At 43.7% G+C, this 21,606-nt stretch overlaps 4 protein-coding genes across 7 annotated transcripts in view; 1 reads left to right on the top strand and 3 right to left on the bottom strand.

The window, feature by feature from the left end:
* Window positions 1-4,850, bottom strand: part of bltp3b (bridge-like lipid transfer protein family member 3B) — a 28,697-nt gene extending 23,847 nt beyond the window's left edge. The window contains exon 1 of one of the 3 annotated variants that reach the window (XM_084039287.1): window positions 4,479-4,850. In XM_084039287.1, coding sequence (XP_083895413.1) covers window positions 4,479-4,522 — 44 coding nt within the window. In that variant the 5' untranslated portion in view covers window positions 4,523-4,850. The remainder of the gene's footprint in view (window positions 1-4,478) is intronic. The other 2 variants (XM_084039285.1, XM_084039286.1) reach the window with 2 other exon arrangements.
* Window positions 4,851-6,437: 1,587 nt separating this feature from the next.
* On the top strand, window positions 6,438-9,391 carry ckap4 (cytoskeleton associated protein 4). The gene is made up of 2 exons (XM_084038382.1): window positions 6,438-6,901; window positions 7,735-9,391. The coding sequence occupies exons 1-2, from the start codon at window positions 6,584-6,586 to the stop codon at window positions 8,956-8,958; spliced, it is 1,542 nt and encodes a 513-aa protein (XP_083894508.1). The 5' UTR covers window positions 6,438-6,583; the 3' UTR covers window positions 8,959-9,391.
* Window positions 9,392-9,969: 578 nt separating this feature from the next.
* Window positions 9,970-13,917, bottom strand: ikbip (IKBKB interacting protein). 2 transcript variants are annotated; one of them, XM_084038580.1, is made up of 4 exons: window positions 13,486-13,917; window positions 13,286-13,403; window positions 11,113-11,334; window positions 9,970-10,882 (listed from the first exon to the last, which is right to left on the bottom strand). In XM_084038580.1, the coding sequence occupies exons 1-4, from the start codon at window positions 13,677-13,679 to the stop codon at window positions 10,316-10,318; spliced, it is 1,101 nt and encodes a 366-aa protein (XP_083894706.1). In that variant the 5' UTR covers window positions 13,680-13,917; the 3' UTR covers window positions 9,970-10,315. The 2 variants fall into 2 exon arrangements, with proteins under 2 accessions (XP_083894706.1, XP_083894705.1); XM_084038579.1 differs by lacking the exons at window positions 9,970-10,882; window positions 11,113-11,334 and adding an exon at window positions 11,482-12,865.
* Window positions 13,918-16,118: 2,201 nt separating this feature from the next.
* Window positions 16,119-21,135, bottom strand: arfgap3 (ADP-ribosylation factor GTPase activating protein 3). The gene is made up of 16 exons (XM_084038886.1): window positions 20,952-21,135; window positions 20,191-20,309; window positions 19,919-19,991; window positions 19,669-19,800; window positions 19,394-19,474; window positions 19,178-19,271; window positions 19,034-19,093; window positions 18,861-18,907; window positions 18,612-18,763; window positions 18,389-18,520; window positions 18,023-18,148; window positions 17,749-17,901; window positions 17,482-17,608; window positions 17,219-17,306; window positions 16,794-16,918; window positions 16,119-16,695 (listed from the first exon to the last, which is right to left on the bottom strand). The coding sequence occupies exons 1-16, from the start codon at window positions 21,018-21,020 to the stop codon at window positions 16,678-16,680; spliced, it is 1,596 nt and encodes a 531-aa protein (XP_083895012.1). The 5' UTR covers window positions 21,021-21,135; the 3' UTR covers window positions 16,119-16,677.
* Window positions 21,136-21,606: the final 471 nt, after the last annotated feature.

Genomic DNA, 21,606 nt, shown 5'->3' with positions numbered 1-21,606 from the left:
ACAGCAGGCTTTGGCTCGACAAACAAAAATGGAGGATGTGACATTTAAACTGGCCTCTAAATACTTCCCTAGCACAGTCAGTGTCAACGGTAGAGCGTAATGAGTATCAAGGCGCCTTATTCAGTAAGAGTTGAGAAAACAAACAGAAACAGTCAATGAAGCTGACAAGATGCCTGTGGGAATTGTGGCACACAAAGACAATTCAACATACATGAAAGTGTCCCTAAAAAGCTCAACCTCAGCTCATTTGTTCAACATGGTGGTGGTCAGCAGACTCATTGTAAAACAAGCCTCTTTACTGTTTTATATGAAGGAAGTTCATCAAATATAATCCAATATTGTCGATTTCACAATATAGTTGTATTGGCTCATAATGATAAAAGTATTTTTATTCCTTTATTGCACTTAGAGGCCAGCAGCACTGCCATGTTTGACTAAAACACATTAACATTCACATTAAATAAAATCATCTTGAGGAATCTGTGGAAGATTTATGATTGAAGGTGGGTATCATGAACCCTTAAAAACGTAATCATGTGACTGTCTACCTTATTTTGTTTTCAAGAGAGCATATAACAAAGTCCAGGTGTCTTAGTAGATCTTTCTGTTTTTTTTATTGATTTGATTTGATCAAGGTTTAACATGCCAATGCTATTGGTTTGGTTTCAGATAGATGTGCACCAATGTGACAAGTACCAAACCAATACAACTGTTTAATTAATACACTTTATGCCTCCCTGTGTGGAAGTAACTGGGATCATTGTTTTATGTGTAAGGCAACACCAGGCCTGACTTACACATTGCTTTCTGAACTTTGTTAAGCAAAATGTAACAAAGAGACACATAGATATGAATTCACTGAACATACACACACACACACATTACGTAGCCCTAACAGAACAGTTATCAAAAAGACTTTATCGGATCAAAGTTATCAGAGGGATTCATACTTTGTAGTCTAGTATAATTACTTTCTAGCCTACACACCAGCACAAGTGCAAACACACACACACCCACATCTACAGCTGCACAAAGAAACTCCTACAAAAGCCCTCCAACCACGTCAACATTCAACAACAACACGCAGGCAGCCTGTCAAAGTGAAGTGAGTTCATATCGGCAGCTGAGACCCCCGGAGTCCTGGAATATTCATGACCCTGTGGAGACTTCGCAAAGCTCGGTGTGAAGGAGAAAACAATCCAAATCACCGGTTAGCTGCAGCAGAGGATGCCGAGGCCTGGTGGGACCCTGGTCAAACTTCACACATTAACAATCGCACGCGCAAGTACTTCACAGCTACACACTGGTGAGACACACTCAGTCATGACTCATGCCATAATGGCCTTCCCACCCGCAGTGAGCGGTTATGCTAGGAATAGTGGAGTTCATCACTATGGTGCATCATCACACAGCTACTGCAGGATGGGAAGAGTCAGGCTCAAAGAGGCTCATAATGACAGCGGAAATGGACTCATCTCTCACACTGAAATGGACACTAACCCTCAGAACAGATGTGTTACATGCATATATAATGGATAACACGTTCATAACACAGGCTTTACAATCCCTTGTGCTCAATCTTAGCTGACTCAGAGTTGACAATGGTTGCCATAACAAGCCCATCTCCTCTTTCTCGTCCTGAGACTTCAGAAAACCAAATGCATCATATTTATTACATCAATCAAAAGGCTTAGAGCAGCACTGATGGGATAAAAACTGAGTACTGAACTTGAATGCTACACGTTCACCATTAAAGAGGAAAGGAGAGGTGAGTGAGGCTATGCTGAAGCCATCATATCACCTCGCATATAACACCCCAACTTAATGAACCTTGCATACCAGAAAATAAGACTAATCTCTCAGCTCATGAACTCGTTCAATTCGTGATAATCTTCTAAAAAGGTGGGTATAACACATTCTTAGCAGCTAACAGACAAAAGGAAAGCAAAGGTAGAGGAAAGGAAAAAAGGAATGAGCAAAAGTAAGTAAGAGGCAATCACCATCTCCTTTTCTCTACAGAGCTCCATCTGGGAATGCATTATCTCTGTCACAAGACCAATCATTAATAGAAAGTAAGACACTCATTCTTCAACACCTGTAATTAAGCTCCTGGGTCAGAATATCTACAAGCTAAGCCTGTGACCCATCAACCTCCATGTGAAAGCAAGACAAGCTCTCCTTTGGGAGAACTTAAGAGAAAGAATAAAGAGTCTCACTGTGTTAAGCCGTCCCTCCATCCATCTATATTTGTGTGTGCATGTGTAACAGGATCTCACTGTGTCTGGCTGTGGGCCAGGGTCCTGTCGATAACCTAAACCTGTCTGGAATGCAGACCAACAGACACCTTGTCATCAAATCGTTCCCAAGGGGCTACCCAGGTTCGACCTCCTCAATCAATACGCTCCCACATTAGGAAAACAGCAACACGGAACAAATGCAGGCCGACAACTCAGTCATGTCACTAAACATTAAGAAACTCATCCTTGCACATGAAATGTCACACACAATGCTTCTTCTAACGGGTCGCATTGTACAACAACAACAAAAAAGGCCCTCTCAACTAGTTTAATGTGTCATACATGCCTCAGTGCACATGTCTTGGGCAAGAACAGCCATTAAAGACTTCTGAGTCAATGAGCTGTAAGAGATGGTGGTGCCACCACGCTTAAAACAGAATCGTCCTGTCCTCTGCATACGCTTAGCATGGAGGCTGACATGTTGACACCCACAACATAACCAGTAGCTGTGTAAGCACACCTACAGAAGTGTGTATGAATAAGCAGTGCTATATTCCTGGCGCGTGCTGGCGAGAGAGCAAAAAAAAAATTTAACCCATCCTCGAACTAAATCCTCCAGGCACGATGCATAATACCCTAATTTATTTGCAGCCATACAGTATACAATACAAGGTGATGCTGATTTGGCTTTCTCACACCAGCACTCTTACCATGACATCACTACACTGAACGGCGCAGGATTGGCTGACCGGTCAGCTTCTGCTCAGTGCCAAACCAATCAGGCCGGGACAAAGAAGATCAGAAGACAAGCCCAAAGAAGATGACATCACGACTATTTCCTCTACTCATTTCCTGTCAATGTTGATGCTAATGCTGCAGAGGGCATGCACAGTCATGTGCAGAACCACTCATGCATTATCTCGACACAAGGAGACACTAACACACAAACATAGCGTAGTGGGACAATGAAGGACAAGCCTCTCATCGGCTGCGTGTTGTGGATAATACAGACAGATGGCAATGTGTAAGGACTTGAAGGACAAAGCAATCCGAAACACTATGAAGGTATTAACAAGAGAGTAACTAATCAATCACAAATGAGTAATCACAAATACTTTTCTCAACAAGCACGATCATCCTTGTGCATTTTCTTTTAAAGACCAGCTGGTCCACCTGCATACTGATGAGCATACTGATTTTCCAAGACTTAGTCATCATCTGTGAGCTGCAATATAAACGTGACAGCTGTCATCGCTAATGCTTCATGTAAGCTTTGTCCACCTATGAGTTTTACATACTGCTACAACTATATACACAATACACTCTTCTGTTTGATGGTACTGGTCGGTAGCAGATCAGGGGAGGAAGACAGCGCTCTGTGTTTCTGCCCCTGGAACAAATAAAGGAAGTAGTCCATTGAAAGTCCCTTGAGGGACAGTGGAAAAGAATAAATAATGCATGTAAAGCAGGTCGAGCTGAACAGCAAAACATTAAAATAATAAACGGGGCCTTACAATAGCAATATTAGGTTAATTTATCTCTAGATACATAAAAGGGTGCTTACCAGGTGATAAAAAATGCTGTCAAATGTTTTTAAAGCAAATGTCCCTCTCTAATTGATATTGTGTTATGTGCATATTGTGGATTAGTTGTGATAGGGAGGCACAGTGGTGAAAAGACCAGATAAGCTGGATTTAAATACGTGTAAACCCTCCCCTGAATTGCTCTTGCACGCTGCTTCGCCAATTATCTAAATAGAAATGTCAAATGTTAAGTAGTTATCTCATAATTGTGTGCTTTGTGTTGCAAGTCAGTGTTATTTTTAGCTTACATTAACTTCCCTCGGGCGAAGGCTGAGATTGTTGCTTTAAACAATCTGACTCAACCACTGGACTGGTTCAACCTGCTACAGCAGGTACGGAGGGATTAGCCCTCCACTAGCTTAACCCCGGTGTTAGCAAGTTAGCTGCTGCCACTAGCCACGTCTCGGGTCAGTGAGGGGTACGTCAACTGAAAACGCAGCTGACAGTCGCACTGACAACGGGGGGTGCGAGCTAACTTACGAAAAGACAAGAGGAGACGTCTCTATTCACGTTCAGAAAAAGGTTACACTTGTTTTTGCGTCCCGTCGGCGACGTTAAACCAACATTTTTGCTAGCTAACGGCTGTGTGACAGTTTAAACCCCCTCCGTCATCCTTCCCTCTACCACTCCCCGCCCGCTAACACAGTTCAGGACTGACCTGGAGAGATGCTTCAGGATCTGCTTCTTTATGAGCCCAGCCATGGCCGCACAAATCCGATAAGCGAGCCCGCCGGCCGGCCGGGTGTCCCGAGCTGTCTGAGCTAACTGGCTAGCTGAACCGCTAGCTTTTCCCACCCGAGTTAAACACACACACTCTCAGCTCAAATTCTCATCCCCTTGTCAGTCTTCATTTTTACGGTGTTCCCGCTTCATTCTCTGAGAGATAAGGGAGTTGGGGCGGAAAAACGGCGTCTCAGACGTCCGAGTGACAGCCGGGCTCGTGGGCAATACATATCACGTTAGGCCATGTCATGAAGATACACTGATAAAGCTCCGAAAACGGTCCGGCAGGTCTCTGCAATATCATACAGCGAACACCTGGACAGCGCGTCGGAAGAACGGCGTCGGTTGTCACGGCGTCGAGGCGGGGCGTCGTGATGCGTTCAGGATCTCGTAGTAAACCCCGCAACTCAAAGACGAAAAAGGGTGCGAACTGTAGGTTTTTATATTTATAGAGATACAGGAATCGTTTGGACACCGTCACACTCGAGAAAGGAGTCATAGGAAATGATGTTTACCCCAAAACATTACTTTCCAATTACTGCATACGTTGCCATGATAATTTACATATTGTTTCATATACATTAAATATTAATTCCCTCTGGCACAACACAGCTGAAACGATATTTTACCTATTTTGGGAGTGTACCTTAACTCAGGCATGTCGGTGTGACCTATATGATATAACCATAACAATCTGATTTTATTCAACTATTTAAATACAAAATATAGATACTAAACTCAAATGGCATGGCAGTTATCAATTTTTATAATGTATTACTATTATTGTTATTGTTGTTATAAAAGTTTGCAAATAAGGTTTAGCATTGCTTTCTTCATTGTTTGACAGTTTGACCTTGTATACATTGTATATACTGTGGACATTGCTCCAGGGCATTTATCGGCGTTGTTGTTTTGCTCTCAACCAAAAAACGCTCTGTTAGTGACATCTAGTGTTCATAACGAGAATGTAAACATGCTTGACACATAATAACAAGAATAAGCATATAAGGAGAAAAAAAATTACTTGATTTTTTCATAAACATTAGATGACCTCTTGCATGAGTATATAAAAAAAGGTGGAAAGAATTATGATGGAGTAGCATAGAAATCGTGATATGATAGTAAGGCCATGAAAAAAAAATAATTGTAATATTATTATTTTTTGTTCCTTTGCGTACTGTTAAAAGAACTATGCAATGCATATTGTGTTCATTTGCTTGCAAACACAATCTAAGGCACTCACTCGTATTGCGAATGAATGAAATGCAGAGAAACGAGTTGGACTTTTTCGCTTCTCCTGTCAGCGGACGTAAAAAGCTGTGACTTCAGCTGCTGAGCCTGATGAGCGGCTCTGTGCAGAGATCTCGGGGTTAACAGCAGCCTTCAGCTGCCACGTATGAAAGGAGGAGCGAACCAGGGGGAAGAAGAAAAAAACAGCCCCTCCCTGCAGCAGGAACCGGTTGCAGGAAGTTTGCATCAGTCTGCGATATTAGACGCGCGTCGCAGTGAAACAGAGTTATAATAGACGACGCTGACACATGGAGAAAGACTTCACACACTGTTACATTGGTTTTGTCCCATAGGTGGTGCATGGTGTGTCCTTCATTAAATCAGTGACATGTATAACTTGAAATTACTTTAAAAGTTAGAGTTTGTGCTTATTTTGATCCTGTGGGGCATTTTTGGAAAACTTACTTCAGATGCATAAACCATCTTATTATGAAAGGTCACTGCTGTTGCGCCAGAGATGCTTCTGCAGAAATACTGGCTGATCTAGTTTTTGGTGTAAAAAAAAAAAGTGTTTTCCTTGTCTCCCTGTGTTTTATTGTCATTGGAGCGCACCAGAGCCTGCAGTTGAACATAGGACAGCCCCCATCCGCATACCTCAACGCCAAATGCCCCGTGGAAAGACACGACGAGCTCCCTGATACGCTACTGGTCCAGTTAGTGGGCCTGGACTGGGAATACTCTCCATCCACGACTGCAAAAAACCACCAGCTCTCATCTCACACACACACACACACATTTATCTCAGCGACGATGACTGCGAAAAACCGACAGAAGAGCAGCTCGGCCGAGAAGAGCGCCCCGTCCAGCCAAGATGACGCGCCGAAGAAGAGCCCAAAGACCACCGGCAACGGGGTGAGTGGCCCCGGGCCTCAGGGGCCACGATCGGGCAGCTGCCTCGGGCTCGTTGCCACCACGGTGTTTTATGTCGCGTTACTGGGCGCTGTCGGCTTTGCTGCTTTTTATTTCCAGCAAGTCGTGGAGGAATTCAGGGAGACGAGCGCCGGACAGGCAGAGAGCGCACGGCAAAGCGCGGAGCTGAGCGGAAAAATGGAGAGCGTCGTTCAACAGGTAGGTAGAGAAGGATGTGAATCAATGGGGGGAGGGACATTAAACAAGGATCTCAAACTTCTTTCACAACCCCCTACAGGGAAATACAAAAGTAGATATGGGAAATGTATATCCTCGGGTTTTTTATGTTGGATATTACATAAGTGTCCATATATTCCTTGTGGTACTGGATGTTCTGTTGGGGGTTGGGCAGGTCTGGTCAACCACGGTGATGGACTACTACTATTCATCCAGCAAAAGTCCATAAGTAAACAATAAAAGTTTCAAACCGTGTGAAAATAAACTATTTCTTCATTATTATTATAGTTTTGTCTTATTTTGTCTTAGAAATATAAGTCGATGCTGATTGTAAGGCAGATAAAGATGGATCACATTGTCTCCTGCAGAGAAAGGGACCCCCTGCCTTTGTTTTATAAAGTACTAAATCAGTGATGTCTGATCAGTCTCTTTTGCAGGAATAATAATAAAAAAAACATGTCAGTGTGATTGCATGCAAACTCAAGTATATTAGCTTATTTAACTGAAGTCCTCTCCTCTTTCATTCATTCTCTCCTCACTTCCTGGCTGTAAAGTACACGGTGTATATGTGACCAGTGTACACTACAAATATTTACCTCCACTCTAGTTGTGATGACTCTCTTTTTATGCAAACATACGGTTGGAACGTGTTTGCTGCATTAGTTTACTTTGGGTGGGAGCTCACCTGTGTTCAATATATGTTTAATATGCAAAATACCTCCTTTAACACACGTAGCTCCTGATGTTTTGGACACATACATGGTTTTTAGTTATTGTATAGTAATGGATGATGATCTGATGATGGTCTTGTACAGGTGGAGTCTCTGAGCAGTGTCGTGGACGGGCTGGAGTCATCACTGGGCATCACGCGGGTGGAGCTGGAGGGGGCCGTCGTACGGATGAAGAGGGGCGAGGTGGAGACCAGGCGGGTGGAGGAGGCCCTCCAGAAGCTCCAGAACAATCTACTCAGGGAACTTTCAGAGGGCATCAAGGAGGTGAAGGAGTCCCGAGAGAGGGACTTCTCCTCTCTGGAGAAGACCGTGGAGGAGCGTCTGGCCGAAGTGAGTCAGTCCATCGCGGCCAGCGTGGCGGAGTTCACCGAGGCTCAGGGCGAAGCCCAGAGCCAGCTGGCTGATCTCAAGGCCCGCCTGGATGACATGGAAGACCCGACGCTCATCAAACAGGAGCTCTCTGCCATCGTCGATGCCGTGGCCGAAATCCGAACGGACAAACAGGCTGCCGACGCCTCAGTTGATTCAATCCGGGAGCAGATAGGCGCGGTGAGGTCAGAGCTCCAGACCCGTAACCAGGAAGTCGACTCACTGTCTCAGGAGATCGGAACGGTGAGGTCGGCAGTGCAAGAGAACGTAGGGAATCTGAGGCAGTCGCTGTCTGCAGCAGAATCCGATGTCCAGGCTGTGAAGGACAAGGCCATGATCCTGGAGAGCGGCGTGGAGCAGGCCGCCGAGGCGGTCCGCAGCGTGGAGAAGCAGGTGCAGGCAGAAGCCACTCAATTCCAGAAAAGATCAGAGGACCTCGAGGCCAGAGTGAAAATATCGGAGGAGAGCGGAGATTCACTGCTGGCATCGGTGTCAGACATCAGATCCAGAATGGAAGCGATGTTCGCCAAACACGACACCCAGGACAGCGCCCTGGCTGCACAGCAGAAGGCCGTGCAGGGAGTCAGAACCAGCATGGAGCAGGAGACGGAGGCCCTGAGAAGCAGTCTGGGGGAGCTCCAGTCCAACATGGCCGCCCTGGGCAGTTCCCAGACCAAGCTGTCTTCGAAGGACTCCAGCCTGGCTCAGCAGGCGGAGGAGGTGGAGAAGAGGCTCGCTGCGGTGGAGGAGAGCAGCAGCAGCAGCGTGAAGCCGGAGCAGCTGCAGAGCTTGAGGAGCTTGCTGGCCGGCTTGGAAACCAAAGCAGCCAAGCTAGAAGGCCACGATCAGGCCATTTCCGCTCTTCAGAAAGCTCTGCAGGACACAACTCAGACACTCGCCGGCTTATCCAACGCCAAGAAGACGAAGAAGGGAGTTTGAGTTCGCAAAAGTGACATCAGGATACCCAACAAAACATGACAATAATGATTCCCCCGAAGGGTGACCGCAACACTTCCTGTTTTCATGAAGAATTGTTTCTCCCAAGCTTGATGGCTGATGTCATGTCGCTGCACATCTGAGTAGAGAAGTAGAGATGTGAGGAGTTAGGTCAGGAGGGAGGGGCAGAGCTTTAGCCTACTGCTGATCTGTGAATCCAAATCCACACTCATTCTGCACTGTAGTTCCTTTTTTTTTTTTTTTAATGTTATTATTTGTTACATTTTCTGTGCCAAGGCTGTTGTTGTTGTTGTTTTTTTAAAAACCAACCAAATGCAATAATTATTGAACACTCCTTTGTTTACTATGCGTTTCTTTTTTTGTCCAAGAATAAAAACCTCTTGTTGACCTAAAGCTGTGAATTTCTTGTGGGTGATGGATTGATTGTATGAGTGGGAATTCAATTGATGGGTGTGATAAACCCACAGGCGTTACAATTGTTAATTCCATCTCAATTGCGTAATTAAAATACCACAAATCATTCAGTAAACCTCCCACATCCAGCTGCACCACATTACTTACAATCCATGACGAGACTTGTAAATCTAACCCATCTAAATATACAGAGGATGCACGTGACCACTTAGCTTTGTTAAAATCCAAAAACTAGATTGAAAAAATGAGAATCCAGCTACGTGCCAGACTATTTCTTGGCCAGGACCAGTACAACTACAAACCACTGACATTAGTAGCTGTTTCCCCTCTTTTTCCAGTCTGCTAGCTGTAGATTCATATTTTCCAAACATGAGGGTGGAGTCTAGAACTCTCGGCAAAAAAAAGAAAACAATAGGTGTATTGCCTAAAAATGTCATCTGTTCCTATTACCCAACATTTAGGGCCCCACCTTTGAATGCCTTCAACAAAACAAAAAAAAAACATTGTAATGCCAAAATATTTGTCTACATTTCCATTCCCCTCACCATCACGTAGACGCAACGTGTGAATGAAGTATTTGTACTTCCCACCTCTGAGAAACACACATACTGGTAGTCAGTCAACCAGGTAACGAAGGAAGCAAACTTGCTGAACCTGCTTCATGCAAACTTCAAAAGCACATTACAACTAGACCAGGTGCCAGATTGTTCATGTTAATACTTATTTTTGTTGGGGCGTTGGTTTTACTTTGACTAGCTATTTAATAGGTTAATGTTTGCAGACAATCAGAGTTTGGTGTAATAAAAAGGTTTATTGTAGTAAACCTTCAAACAGCAGTATGACAGTTGACCGGATGGAAATGCTGAAAAAATCCAAAAGTAAGGTAAAGAAGAAAACCTTGAACTAAGATGTAAAAGTGTGTTGCTCATGTTGGCCGCTCCATCTCTCCGACATCAGATGAATCAGCTATTTCTCTAACCTGCTTAGTTGTAACACTTAGATCTCCCTCCACTGCAGTGAGGTTAGCCAGTGTCTGTCTGAGCTCGGCCAACTCCTGCTCTCTCTTCATGAGCTCCTCGGCCAGCCTTCCTATCCTCAGAGTCAGGTCTGACAGCTGAGGCTCAAACGCCCCGAAGTCCCTCTTAATGGTGGCGACCTTTGGTTTGAGGTCGCTGGCAAAGGTCAATGTTCTTATCATACGCGCTCTGCCGCTCTCGAGCTCCCTCAGGCGCTCGGAGATCTGTCCGTCGGCGGCCGTGAGTTCGGGGATGCGCTTACGGAACTGCTCTATGGCTTGAGTGTTGCGTTCGGACGTGCTGCGGAGCTTTGAGACTCTGTCGATGCTGTTGACCAGCACGTCCCCGATGCGCTTGACCATGCTCTGCTCCGCCTGAGTCGTCTTGGCTTCCAGCTCCGTCACCTGATCCAGCAGAGCCTCCAGCTCGGACTTCAGGCCGTCCATCCTGCGCACGTCTGTCCTCACTGACGCCACCTAGTGGGGGGGACACAGAGGAACAGAGGCTTGGAAATCCATTTTCCAAATAGCAACAGGAAGGTTCTAATGTTGAAGATGGGATCTCTTCTCCAGCAATGGAAGGTACTTCTTTTCGTGGTTGCAGCTTCTCAAAGGTGATTTAAAACTGTGACCGTTGAGAGGATAAAACATGTTGTCATCTTGAGCTCCGAGACATTTTAACAGCATATTCTCCCAATCTGACATACCTTGTTGACAAAGTCCTTTGTGATGGTGGAGGTGCGCGCTTCAATCAGTCCCACGGCGTCTCGCAGTGAAGTCCGGCTGGTCTGCAGCTGGGCTCGTTTCTCATCCAGTCCCGAGGCCCACTCCTTCAGCCGGCTCACGTCCAGCTCCAAAACCTCCAGCTGAGGCCGCAGAGCCGCCCGCTCACCCCCGAGACCCTCCAGCATCAGCCGGACGCTCTCGCACTGAAACAGGACATGGGTGTTCAGGAGGTGTCAGTTCTTTAAAGGAATCATACATTAAAAGGCATCATTTCATTCCCTTCCACAAGAGGATTAAATGCAAATCAGACGTTTCAGTAAAAAATGTGATTTTATTAAATAAGTTCAGTGATGGAGTGATTATCATGCTGTCAACAGGTAAAGCCAACGTTACATTGAAATATAAAAGTCATCAAAATTTACAAAAGCCATTCCTGCATCAAATCTGAGGTAACATTGAAAGGCCTGCAACTGATTATTTTGTATTATTATTACAACAGTCCAAAACTTAACAATATTCAGTTTGTGATTGAATAAGACAAAGAAAAACAGAAAATCAACAAAATTCAGAAGCTACAACTAGAGGATATGGAATGTTCTGTCAATCAACTAATTGATTAATTGACTAATTGTTTCAGTTCTAATCATGTGGAAAGAATGCTGCAGAAGACGGCTAAAATGTGTCACTTCACTCTAAACAAATATTAAAATAAATATTATTCGCTCTACTGTGTAATATGGTGCATTAATACTGTGAGCTTTGATGGCTACAGGAATTTTTTAAACGGCATATAGTAAGGTGGGGCCACTCCTTATTTCTGGTTGACCCAAAACAATGACATCATTCAGTGAGGTCATCAAATAGGAGAGTAGCCTCATCCTTGTCATCTTTTTCCCAATCCTCCTCATTCCATTCTTCGTCCTCCAGAGTGTCAGAGTCTATTTGGCTGTCGACTACATTTCCCCTCAGCACCATGGTGAGTTCATGGACCGCCTCTTTGACCACGGACAACTCGTTTTTCATCTTGAGGATGCTGTTGTGAGCCTGCAGGGTGTCCAGCTCCTGCCTGATCTGAAGGATCTCGTTGAGTGCTTTCAGCATGCTGTCCTCTGTGCCAAACACCTGTAATGTCACCTCTTCCAGGCGCTTCTCCGCTCCGCTCAGATCACCCGCCAGCCTCAGGATGGAGCGCACCGCCGCCTCCACCTCGGGCAGGTGCTTTTCGCACTCCTGCGCCCGGGGAATGTGCTCCTGGAGCTGGGAGCTGAGCTCAGCCTCCCTCTTGGTCAGTCTGCCGATCTGCTCCTCCAGGTAGTGGATCTGCTTGGTGTTCCAGTCCAGGTGATCCTCCAACCGCTTTGTGTCGTCCCCCTCTGTGCGCTCCATAGCTCGGGCGTTCCTCTTCGTGCTGTCCTCCAGCTCCTCCAACCTCTCCGCCAGCGTCCGGGCCCTCTGCTCGGCCTCGTTCACCCGCTCCGTGGCTCCGGCGTGAGCTTGCCGCGACTCGGCCTTGAGGGCGGCGAGGTCAGAGGTGATGGCGGACAGATTCTCCTGCCACGTCTCCGTCACGTTCAGGAAGTGGGCGTTGACCGCCTGCAGGTCGCGGGAGGCGGAGTTCTCGTCGGCCTGCATCACCACGACGGCGGCGTGGAGGGTGGCGATGTCCTGCTGGAGTCGTGTTGCCAAGGAGACGGTGGAGAGCGCCTCCTGTAGGTCGTCTTCAGAGGCGGCAAGCTGCGGCCGCAACACAAAACAGGAGGGCTGTTTCTGTGGGAGCTCTACGGTCCTCAGTATAGAACTGATACACACGGTGAGCATGCATACACAAAGGCATTGTGTACAGTATAAGTGAACTGGTAAAGAGAAACGTCGAAGGAGAAGGTGTTTCTTGCCCACACCTAAATACAATTGAGATGAAAATGTATTTATGGTGCACCAACAGTTCTTCCTTCAATAAGATGTAAACATATGCCAATATATATTAGCTTGTATTAAATTCCATTCACATATATTATATTGGGGGTGAAAATACAGACAATTTCTGAAAAACCTGGAAATGCAAGCATATTCTGCATGGGGTAAATTGTGTGTGCGTGTATTTTGGGTGAATTGGCCCTTTAAAGCTCCATCCCTCCCAGCAGCTGCGGACGTTACCTTCTTAGAAACCTTCAGGACTTCTTCCTCCATGTCGAACAGACTGGAAGTCTTTCCGTGTAGAGTTGTGTACTTTTCCTCGATTTCGGAAAACCTCTCATTCTGCTGCAGCACCACCCTGACACCAAGACACACATTACAACAATTAAATGATAAAAAGTAGACTGAAAGCATTACTTTTGATAGTGTTGGTGACTCACCAGCTCAGAGCCCCGCAGGCTGCCAGCGACAACAAGCACATTAGACTTCTAATATCCAAACTCGAAGACGTTTCCTTTAGTCCCGCGTTGTTCCCAGCGTCAGTCTTCGCTTTCTGGGCTTCATCTTTGCCATTTGCAGCGAATTCATCGCTCTGTTTCTGAGACTTCTTCCTCTGTTTTAACTCACCGGGCATGTTAGCACGCTGGCGCACCGTCGGTGGCTTTTACTTTGAAGGAATTCAACACCCCAAACAGTCGGATAAAGTCTAACCAGCTATTCGTCACTGCGTAGACTAAAGTAAAACACTGCCTTCACTGGATAGGTCATAATGTAGGCTGCTAATGGGACGTGAAAAGTATAAATAACGGCAGGATGTTTAGTCCGTTAGCGCTAAAACAATCCTTACCCTGTTTCCTTGGGGAAATGCTGCGTTCAAGTTCTCGTCCTTAAATCGGACGTACAATGATTCACAGATTTGCTGAGTTACAAATAAATACTGTTACAAATACAGCGCAGTTTTATCACAAACCTCAAGCACGTTGGTTTTAAACAAACATTTTAAAAAATTCAACTGCGTTTGACAAATTGTTTCATCGATACACATCGTTGAAATGTGAAAACGGATTTTCCTGACAGCATAAGAAGGACCGTAAACGCCTCAGCCAGCCACGTAAGCGCCTGCCAGCATTTTTCCTGAATGTTTTTAAATTACAAGCTGAGACAATTTATCAATTCATTTATTGGTTGGTGAAGAGAAACTAACTTAACATAATAATTTAAGCCAGTGATTAAGCAAAAAAAACAAAACAAAAAACATCTCCTGATTCTTGTCCAATGTGAGGATTCACTGTTTTATATTATTTTGAAGTGATTATGTTTGTGTTTTGGACTGTTAGTAAACCAAACAGTTTCTGTGCAAAATAACCAGGCAAAAAAAAGCTTCGGCACAAGCCATTTATTTGGCAAGTTTCCAAAAAGTCTTACTTACATTTTGAGTGCCAAAATATGTCAAAATGTGATTATCTGTAGCTTTCTATAAATGGAAATTCAAAGCCCTATACAACATCGTATGAAGCAGTACGATACAGTACTTTTATTGAACAATTCTGTGATTCCATCATTATTTAATGGGCCCCAACAGCAGTATGCCATCTTGTATTCAGGATGTCAGCGTGTCCTATTGACTACAACGATCATGCAAATTACACAAGCTACTATTCTTTTATGTGACGTTTAACATTATTCGACAGCAGAAGACACAAATAATCTTATAAAGACCAACAAAAATGAAAGTCTAGCAAAGGCGCAAGGTCAACTTAGAGGGCAAAGGTTCAATTGCAATACAGTACATCCAAGCAAAAAAGCTGCCACATGCAATTTATAACAAATAATGTGCAAACAGGGTACAGGGTTACGCCACAATATTGCAATAAGAGGGCGTGTTAAACAAAGATCTTTGGACTAAGGCATAGATTGATGGAGTAAACAAATATTTGGTCACTGAAGGACAACTACAACTTTCATTTTTAGTGTTTCATATTCAACAGCACAAATCAAACTCCTGAGAAGAATTAACAGTACAGACATTGCTCAGTAATATAATCATCCTTGTTCCCCTTCAGGGCTTTTCAAATTCGAGTCCCTTAACTCCGCACAATTGGACATCTGAAGTATAATTTTCAGCATCATGACAAACTTTACCGAAATGCTAAAGCACAAGCCGCGGTTATTCCATACCAGAGCCATGAACAGATGACCTGGTTTTCTATTGCTTTTCAGTGTCTAATCCAAAATGACACTACAGCACCACATTTAGTGCCGTCTGTGCCCGATTACGAACTCAGAATTAAACATATGACCTTGGCAGTATGTCACAGCAACAAAAAAAATGAAGGCTTTAAAGGGATTTTTTTACATTCATATTTTAAGTGGACATGTGTTGCTGTGCAATGGGGCCTGAAAGCTACAAAAGGTCCCACTGCATCAGAAGATTCCAGTCTGTAAGAGTCTTAATTGTGTGCCATTCAATTTGATATCAAACGCGGCAACGTAGAAAGTCTTAGCAGACGGATAAACACAAATAACAAAAACCAAAAGCAGCTACAAATTAAAACCGAAGCGTAATCAAAAGACCTCTCAACATTCATTAATCTACAGGTTACGACGTCGACCATGTTATCAATTACAACGTCTTAAAGTGTCCGATTCCAAACACAGGATTGAGAGGAAAAAAACAACACATAGTGCAACTGACCAACATCTAGCAGGGCCATTCTACTCCTATTAAGTAGATTCCTTAAGGAATACACCGAGATGAGAAGACGGATATCATTCCTCTCTGAACATATAATTCCCCAAAATGTCAAATTATTCCTTTAAACTCTTAATAGCTGCTTATGTTTCATGCCATGTTGGCCTTTTATAATATCAGATCCATAGCCTATGAATAAACAAAGAATAAACATAACTATTTGCCAGATAATGAAGCTTATGTTCTAACGAGCCCAATTTCAGTCAATATAACTGATTGTATGCGTGATTAAGAAATATATGTGTATATATATATATATATGGTCCCCCACGGCCTCTTCATCAGGTCTTGGTCCTGTCTGTAGAGGAGCAAACTTAAGTGCACTTTGGGGACAGAAAGGACACTTTCAAATCCGTGGGAATGTGCGACCAGCACAATACAAAGTGCATGTGATGAGTGGGAGTATGCTAATCAATTACAAACTTATAGCTGAATTGTCTCCACTGCTTTTTTCCCCACCTCATCAACTAAAGGAATCAAAACTCAAATCCATCCTTCAAAAACACCATAAACCCTGTGCTACACTTAATCGTTCTAAATAATGAAACCCAAAGACCTCAAAGCAAACTAAGCAATAAACTGCAAACTAAGTATTCTTCATAGCTGAACGACACAGAGATCTTCCCTTCAAGAAGCCTGCAGGGGAACTTTAATCCCACTGAAATCATTGTGCTTGATCCTCTCGATTCCATTAACCGTTGTACATTCATTATCTAATAAAAAACTAGATATAGATGTATACAGTGGGTCAATTTTAATTCTGCCATACAACAGATTTGCCCTCCTTCTCTCACTCCCAGGACGAGTGACCACCACTCACTGGGAAACTGTAGGACGACTATAAGGGCGCTGAAATGAAGAGGAGACACGCGATGGTGTCTCAGGAGCTGTAGTGATCCTGGAAAAAAAAGAAAGCATACGCAGTGAGAACCCGACCTCATGTTTGTCAGACAAGATGTTGATATTATCTTGATTGAAGTGGCATTTATCACCGACCTGAATCGAGCTAACTACGCCGCTGGCCATGACGGAGAGCTTTCCTGCGACTGAGCGCACTCCCAGTTTGAGCTGCGACATGTCAGGAGCGTTGGGCAGCACGTTGGTCAGACGGTAGGAACTCGCTGTGTGCACGAGCCAAGCAAAGATCATTGGATTATAAAACATATAAACATGAATTTAATGATATAAGTGAATAATTAAAGCTATTTATTTGTATCATTATTCTGTTCTGCAACATGCTGAAAGTCCAGAGAACACTCTGACATGGTGACCTCAACCTGAGTAAACATTGACTCTCAATGTGTCTTTAGGTATTTACACACACATGTATTTGTATTCATCAATACCTCAAATTTAAAAGGAAAGTAAATCAGATATTGAACTGTTTTTGTAAAGGCAGTGATGGTGCAGAAGTTTCTTACCAGCCTGTTTCTTTGGATCATCAAATAGGTCCGCTGAACTTATAGCGGAACTACCAGAATATCTTTCCAGTCGTGTTTTGGCCTCATACTAAAGAACAGAAATACAGATACAGTAAATCCATAACTGGATATGTATACCAAGAATTCCAGTACGTGCATAAAACATTAAACACTATATTGATCATCTACAATAAGAACCATGCAGTCTGCAAGTGAACTCTAATACATGTGGAAAGGGCAGGATGCATGTTCTCATTCTGTACCTCAGAGTTATCTTGTTTTCCAAAGAACATGTCAGAAGAGATGGCTTTCACGTCACCTCCAAACTTTTTCTGAGCTTCTCCTGTGTCTGACACTGGTACGGCTTCTGGTTTTCTTCTGGCCGTGGGTCTGATAACAAACGAGGATCACAAATGTAAACAATTATGATATAACAGATATAAACCATCAGGTAATAATAGCTGTGTATTTTGACAGTAAAATGTTAAATTTCTAGTGCATGATTTAGATTAAAACACACAACATCCTACCTGTCATTCAGTGGTGATATAGTGGAGGTCAAGAAGAAGTCTGGCTCTGGTTTCTTGCTCTCCTTCATCCAGCCACCTTCCTCGCCTCGATCATCCCACCGTGAGGAGAAACTATGTGAGGTTTCTGTTTGATCCTCAAACCGGGACATGACCCTAAAGAAACAAGAAGGTCAGAATAATAAGAGATGAAAAAAATAAATAAATAGCATTTGTGCACACAAAATGAAGCTAATAAACGTTATTAATACCAGTAATAGAATCATATTTATCTGACCTAGCGCTAAAGGACCCTTCGTCATCATCGTCCTCTGTGAACCGTCGTCCTTTGGTGGTCTTGGTCCCCATTGGACTCTCCTGCTGGATGATGTGCATGTCTGATGTCACAGAGTGAGACACTCCGCTGCAAAGAACAGAGAACAGCCACGATGAGACAGGATTTCCACACAATTTCACAGCTTGTGCATGATTTTTCAAGGATCCATAAAAAAATGAGTAGACCATATGTATATGTACACAAACAGAACAGGAATAGTCCACTTTACTCCTTTACTAAATTGTAGTAATTCCATGACTTTCCCAGGTCTTTCATGACTGTGTGCAACCTGATGAAAGCAAGAAACGGAAAGAAACATCGTCATACCTCCTCATGCCCAGACCCATGCCCAGTCGCTCAGATTGCACTTTCTTATTCCCCTCTAATCCCTTGAACTTCTTCTCCTCCATTTTCCTCTGCTGCTCAAAATCTTGACAGGCCAGTCGCAGGGACGGAGCGCTGAGAAGGAAAACCCCACAACATAAGACATTTACTGACCAAAAACAAGACAGAAACACATCAACGATAATAAAGAAGCAAAGCCACGTACATGGATTCCTCAGACTGATAGGTCTTCTTGGTAGCACCGGTGCTCTCTTCTTTCTCTCTGAGCTTGTCGGCAGCTTGAGCCTTCTTCTCCAGATCTGAGAAACTCTTACTGCTAACCTTCTGAGCGCCCAGACCACCCTTCCTACCAGCCAACTAGGAGACACATTTTATAAAACATGCGTTGAATGCAAAAACACACATACTTATGACAATGCGTACTGTCCAACCAGAAGTAACTATGAGTGCATACTGTTTTCTTGGCAGCAGCTGGCTTCTTCTTAAGAAGAGAGGAAGGCTCTGGAGAGATAAAAGGACAGCATAGTTACATCTTCTACAGTTATAGGTCTTCTTCTACAGCGTTATAGACTCACAAAGGTCTTTAAGTAAATGGGGGAATCCTAAATGTGAAGAATATAAACCAACCTGGATTTGATTTTGGCGAAGCACTCAACATGTCCACACTCGGACCTTCATCTAGATTGCCTGGAAAGTCAATGCATATGTGATGAGACACAAACATGGGAATGACATAAATACAAGTAGAGCACGTCTGCATTTGTTGAATACCGTTACTGTCTTCCTCCTTTCCCCCGGTTAAAGGCTTCTCTGATGTAGAGGAGCTGAGACTCGTTTTGGCCATGTTCAAATTGTCAGGGAGAGCCTGGGTATTAAACAGACACACTTGGTGAGATTACTACTCGCCTGCCACTCTGTGTACGTATCCAACAAGCAAGTATGTGGATAAAAAAATCACACCTAGGCAAGGAAAGCACGACCCTATACCTGTGAATGCGCACTGAAGAAATCAATCTGCTTGTCTTCTGGTGACGTCGGGGAGAGCGGAGCCTGACTGTCGAGCCACAACTGTACAGGAGAAGAGCGGTAAACATGATATGCTTGAAGATACAGTATATGTCATGCTGAGTGCGATAAGCAAGAGGAAGTATGCAGGAAGCCAAAGTTATTTTAATCTAATCGTTCAATTCTGCTTTCCTTCTACTCCGCAGAACCTGCAAGCTTTAGATGATACAAGACAGCAAACAAACTGTCTGCATTACCTCAGTGCCATGACGTCTGGTGGCTTGTGTGGCCAAAGTCTTAACCTTCTCTCTGTACAGCTGTGCAGCTCGGCTGTTGTACTTGGTATTGGCAGCACTGGTTGTGCACCCATGTTGATTGAAAAATGTAACCTGAACAGATACAGGAGAGACAACAGGATAAATTAAGTTGGATTAGGTGTGCGTGTCACGCAATGCTGGCGTTAACATCTGTTGATAGTGTGCCGATATGTTGCCTTCAGGTACTTACCGCAGTGGCGTTGCCTCCGACTTGCATACATCTTAGCTGAAACCACGACCAGTTGAAATCCAGCTCAGTGGACCTGTGTAACACAACAATGTCATGATTTGAAAAGACTTCTCACTAGTAGGTGACCCAATTCAATAGACATTTTCATTGTTTTTAATATATACTAATTTGTTACTTTTATAGGTGTTGCTATCCTACCGGTTTTCCATCTAAATTATTTTAATTATTTATAATTTGTATCTTGATAAATGTGTAAATAAAGGCTGATTTACCTGATAAAGGTCAGGTGGACCCCAAGAGATCTGTGTGTCCCAGAACAATCAATACACAGGAACACACCATAGGTGATGCTGGCCCAACTAGGGTTTTTAGCTGAGCAGTCAAAGCAAATCTAGGAGGGAGGAGGAGATAAAAAGAATGTCAACACATAAACAGATAGGTATGTAACTGTTCCATACATGAGCAAACAGTAAATATAAATAGGAAACCGTGGGAGGAAACGACGTGAAGGGTTGTAATGCTGACGGTCCGCAGCGCCTGTTTGTATAGCTGGCTGTTGATTCAAACAGCTGTTGGCGAAGGAGGTTGAATTTCGCAATGAAATTATCTTTCACGCCGTTAGAAGAACACGCGTTATGAGTGTGATTCAGGCTGTAACCACGGCGTGTTCAGGAAAGTCCTTTTAAGGAGCTTCTAACAAGCCTTAACAATCACAGCTAGCTTAATATCAACTGTCAAACTGTAGTTAGCTAGCTAGGCTGTCATGCGCTTGGCTAACGATAACGTCACGTCTGCTGGTCCGGGTTGAAGTTTTCTGACGGACCCTTCTGCGGCAAATGTCACCAGGCAGCAATTCAACAAAGCCGACCGATTCTCAACGTGACACGTATTGACTAATTGTTATATTATGGTGATAAAAAAATTAAAGCTAGCTTTGGCGTTTCCCAAAGTGCGACGTGTCAGACAGTCAGTTGAACTTCCTTGTTAACGAAGAGTAACGTACGTTCAGGCGTCCGCTGTCTGAAACTCTTACCTTATTCGTAGGAATGCCGCGAAGTCGCTTGAAAATAGCCGATATGTCCTGCCTGCTGGGCTCCGACATTGTTCCGTCTGTTGGTAATAACTGGCGGTTAACGGCGGATAGAGAAGCACCGTAGCATGAAAAACAACCCTGTGTTTTTCCTCAACAACTGAATACGACACGTCAGTAGGGGAACATCATGGTCGGGCTCCGATTGGATAAGGACGCCCCGTGGTTATGTTATGGTAGCAAGTGCTTCTGGGTAACGTAGTCTACCTATACATTTGACGCTCCAGTTGTTTTCAGTGGTTGAGGGAATATCTCGATACTCAAGTCTTATTTAAAAGTAGTTTTTTGTTTTTAATGTTTATATACATTTTATACAAATCTATTAACCCATAGATGTGCTTGAGTAAGATTGAGCAACTTTTAATTCAAGGTAAAGAATGATTCAATTATCTTCAATTATCTAAATGCTGCACTGGATCTCTCTTCTTAAGCTCACAAAATCATATTAATTGTTGCCAAAAATAAGTGCAGCATTTTCCTTATTTTGACTTAGAGACGTGGAATTCAAGGCAACTGCAGATTTGCATCCAAAAGCACCAAACAACTGATCTTAAATATTAAATTACCGTAACTACATTCTTAACTTTTATTATCTTTA

The sequence above is a fragment of the Eutrigla gurnardus genome, assembly GCF_963514095.1.
Source record: "Eutrigla gurnardus genome assembly, chromosome: 21".
Classification (NCBI taxonomy): Eukaryota; Metazoa; Chordata; class Actinopteri; order Perciformes; family Triglidae; genus Eutrigla; species Eutrigla gurnardus.
The sequence above is the reverse complement of the archived record's forward strand: the minus strand, read 5'-3'. Positions and strand labels throughout refer to the sequence as shown.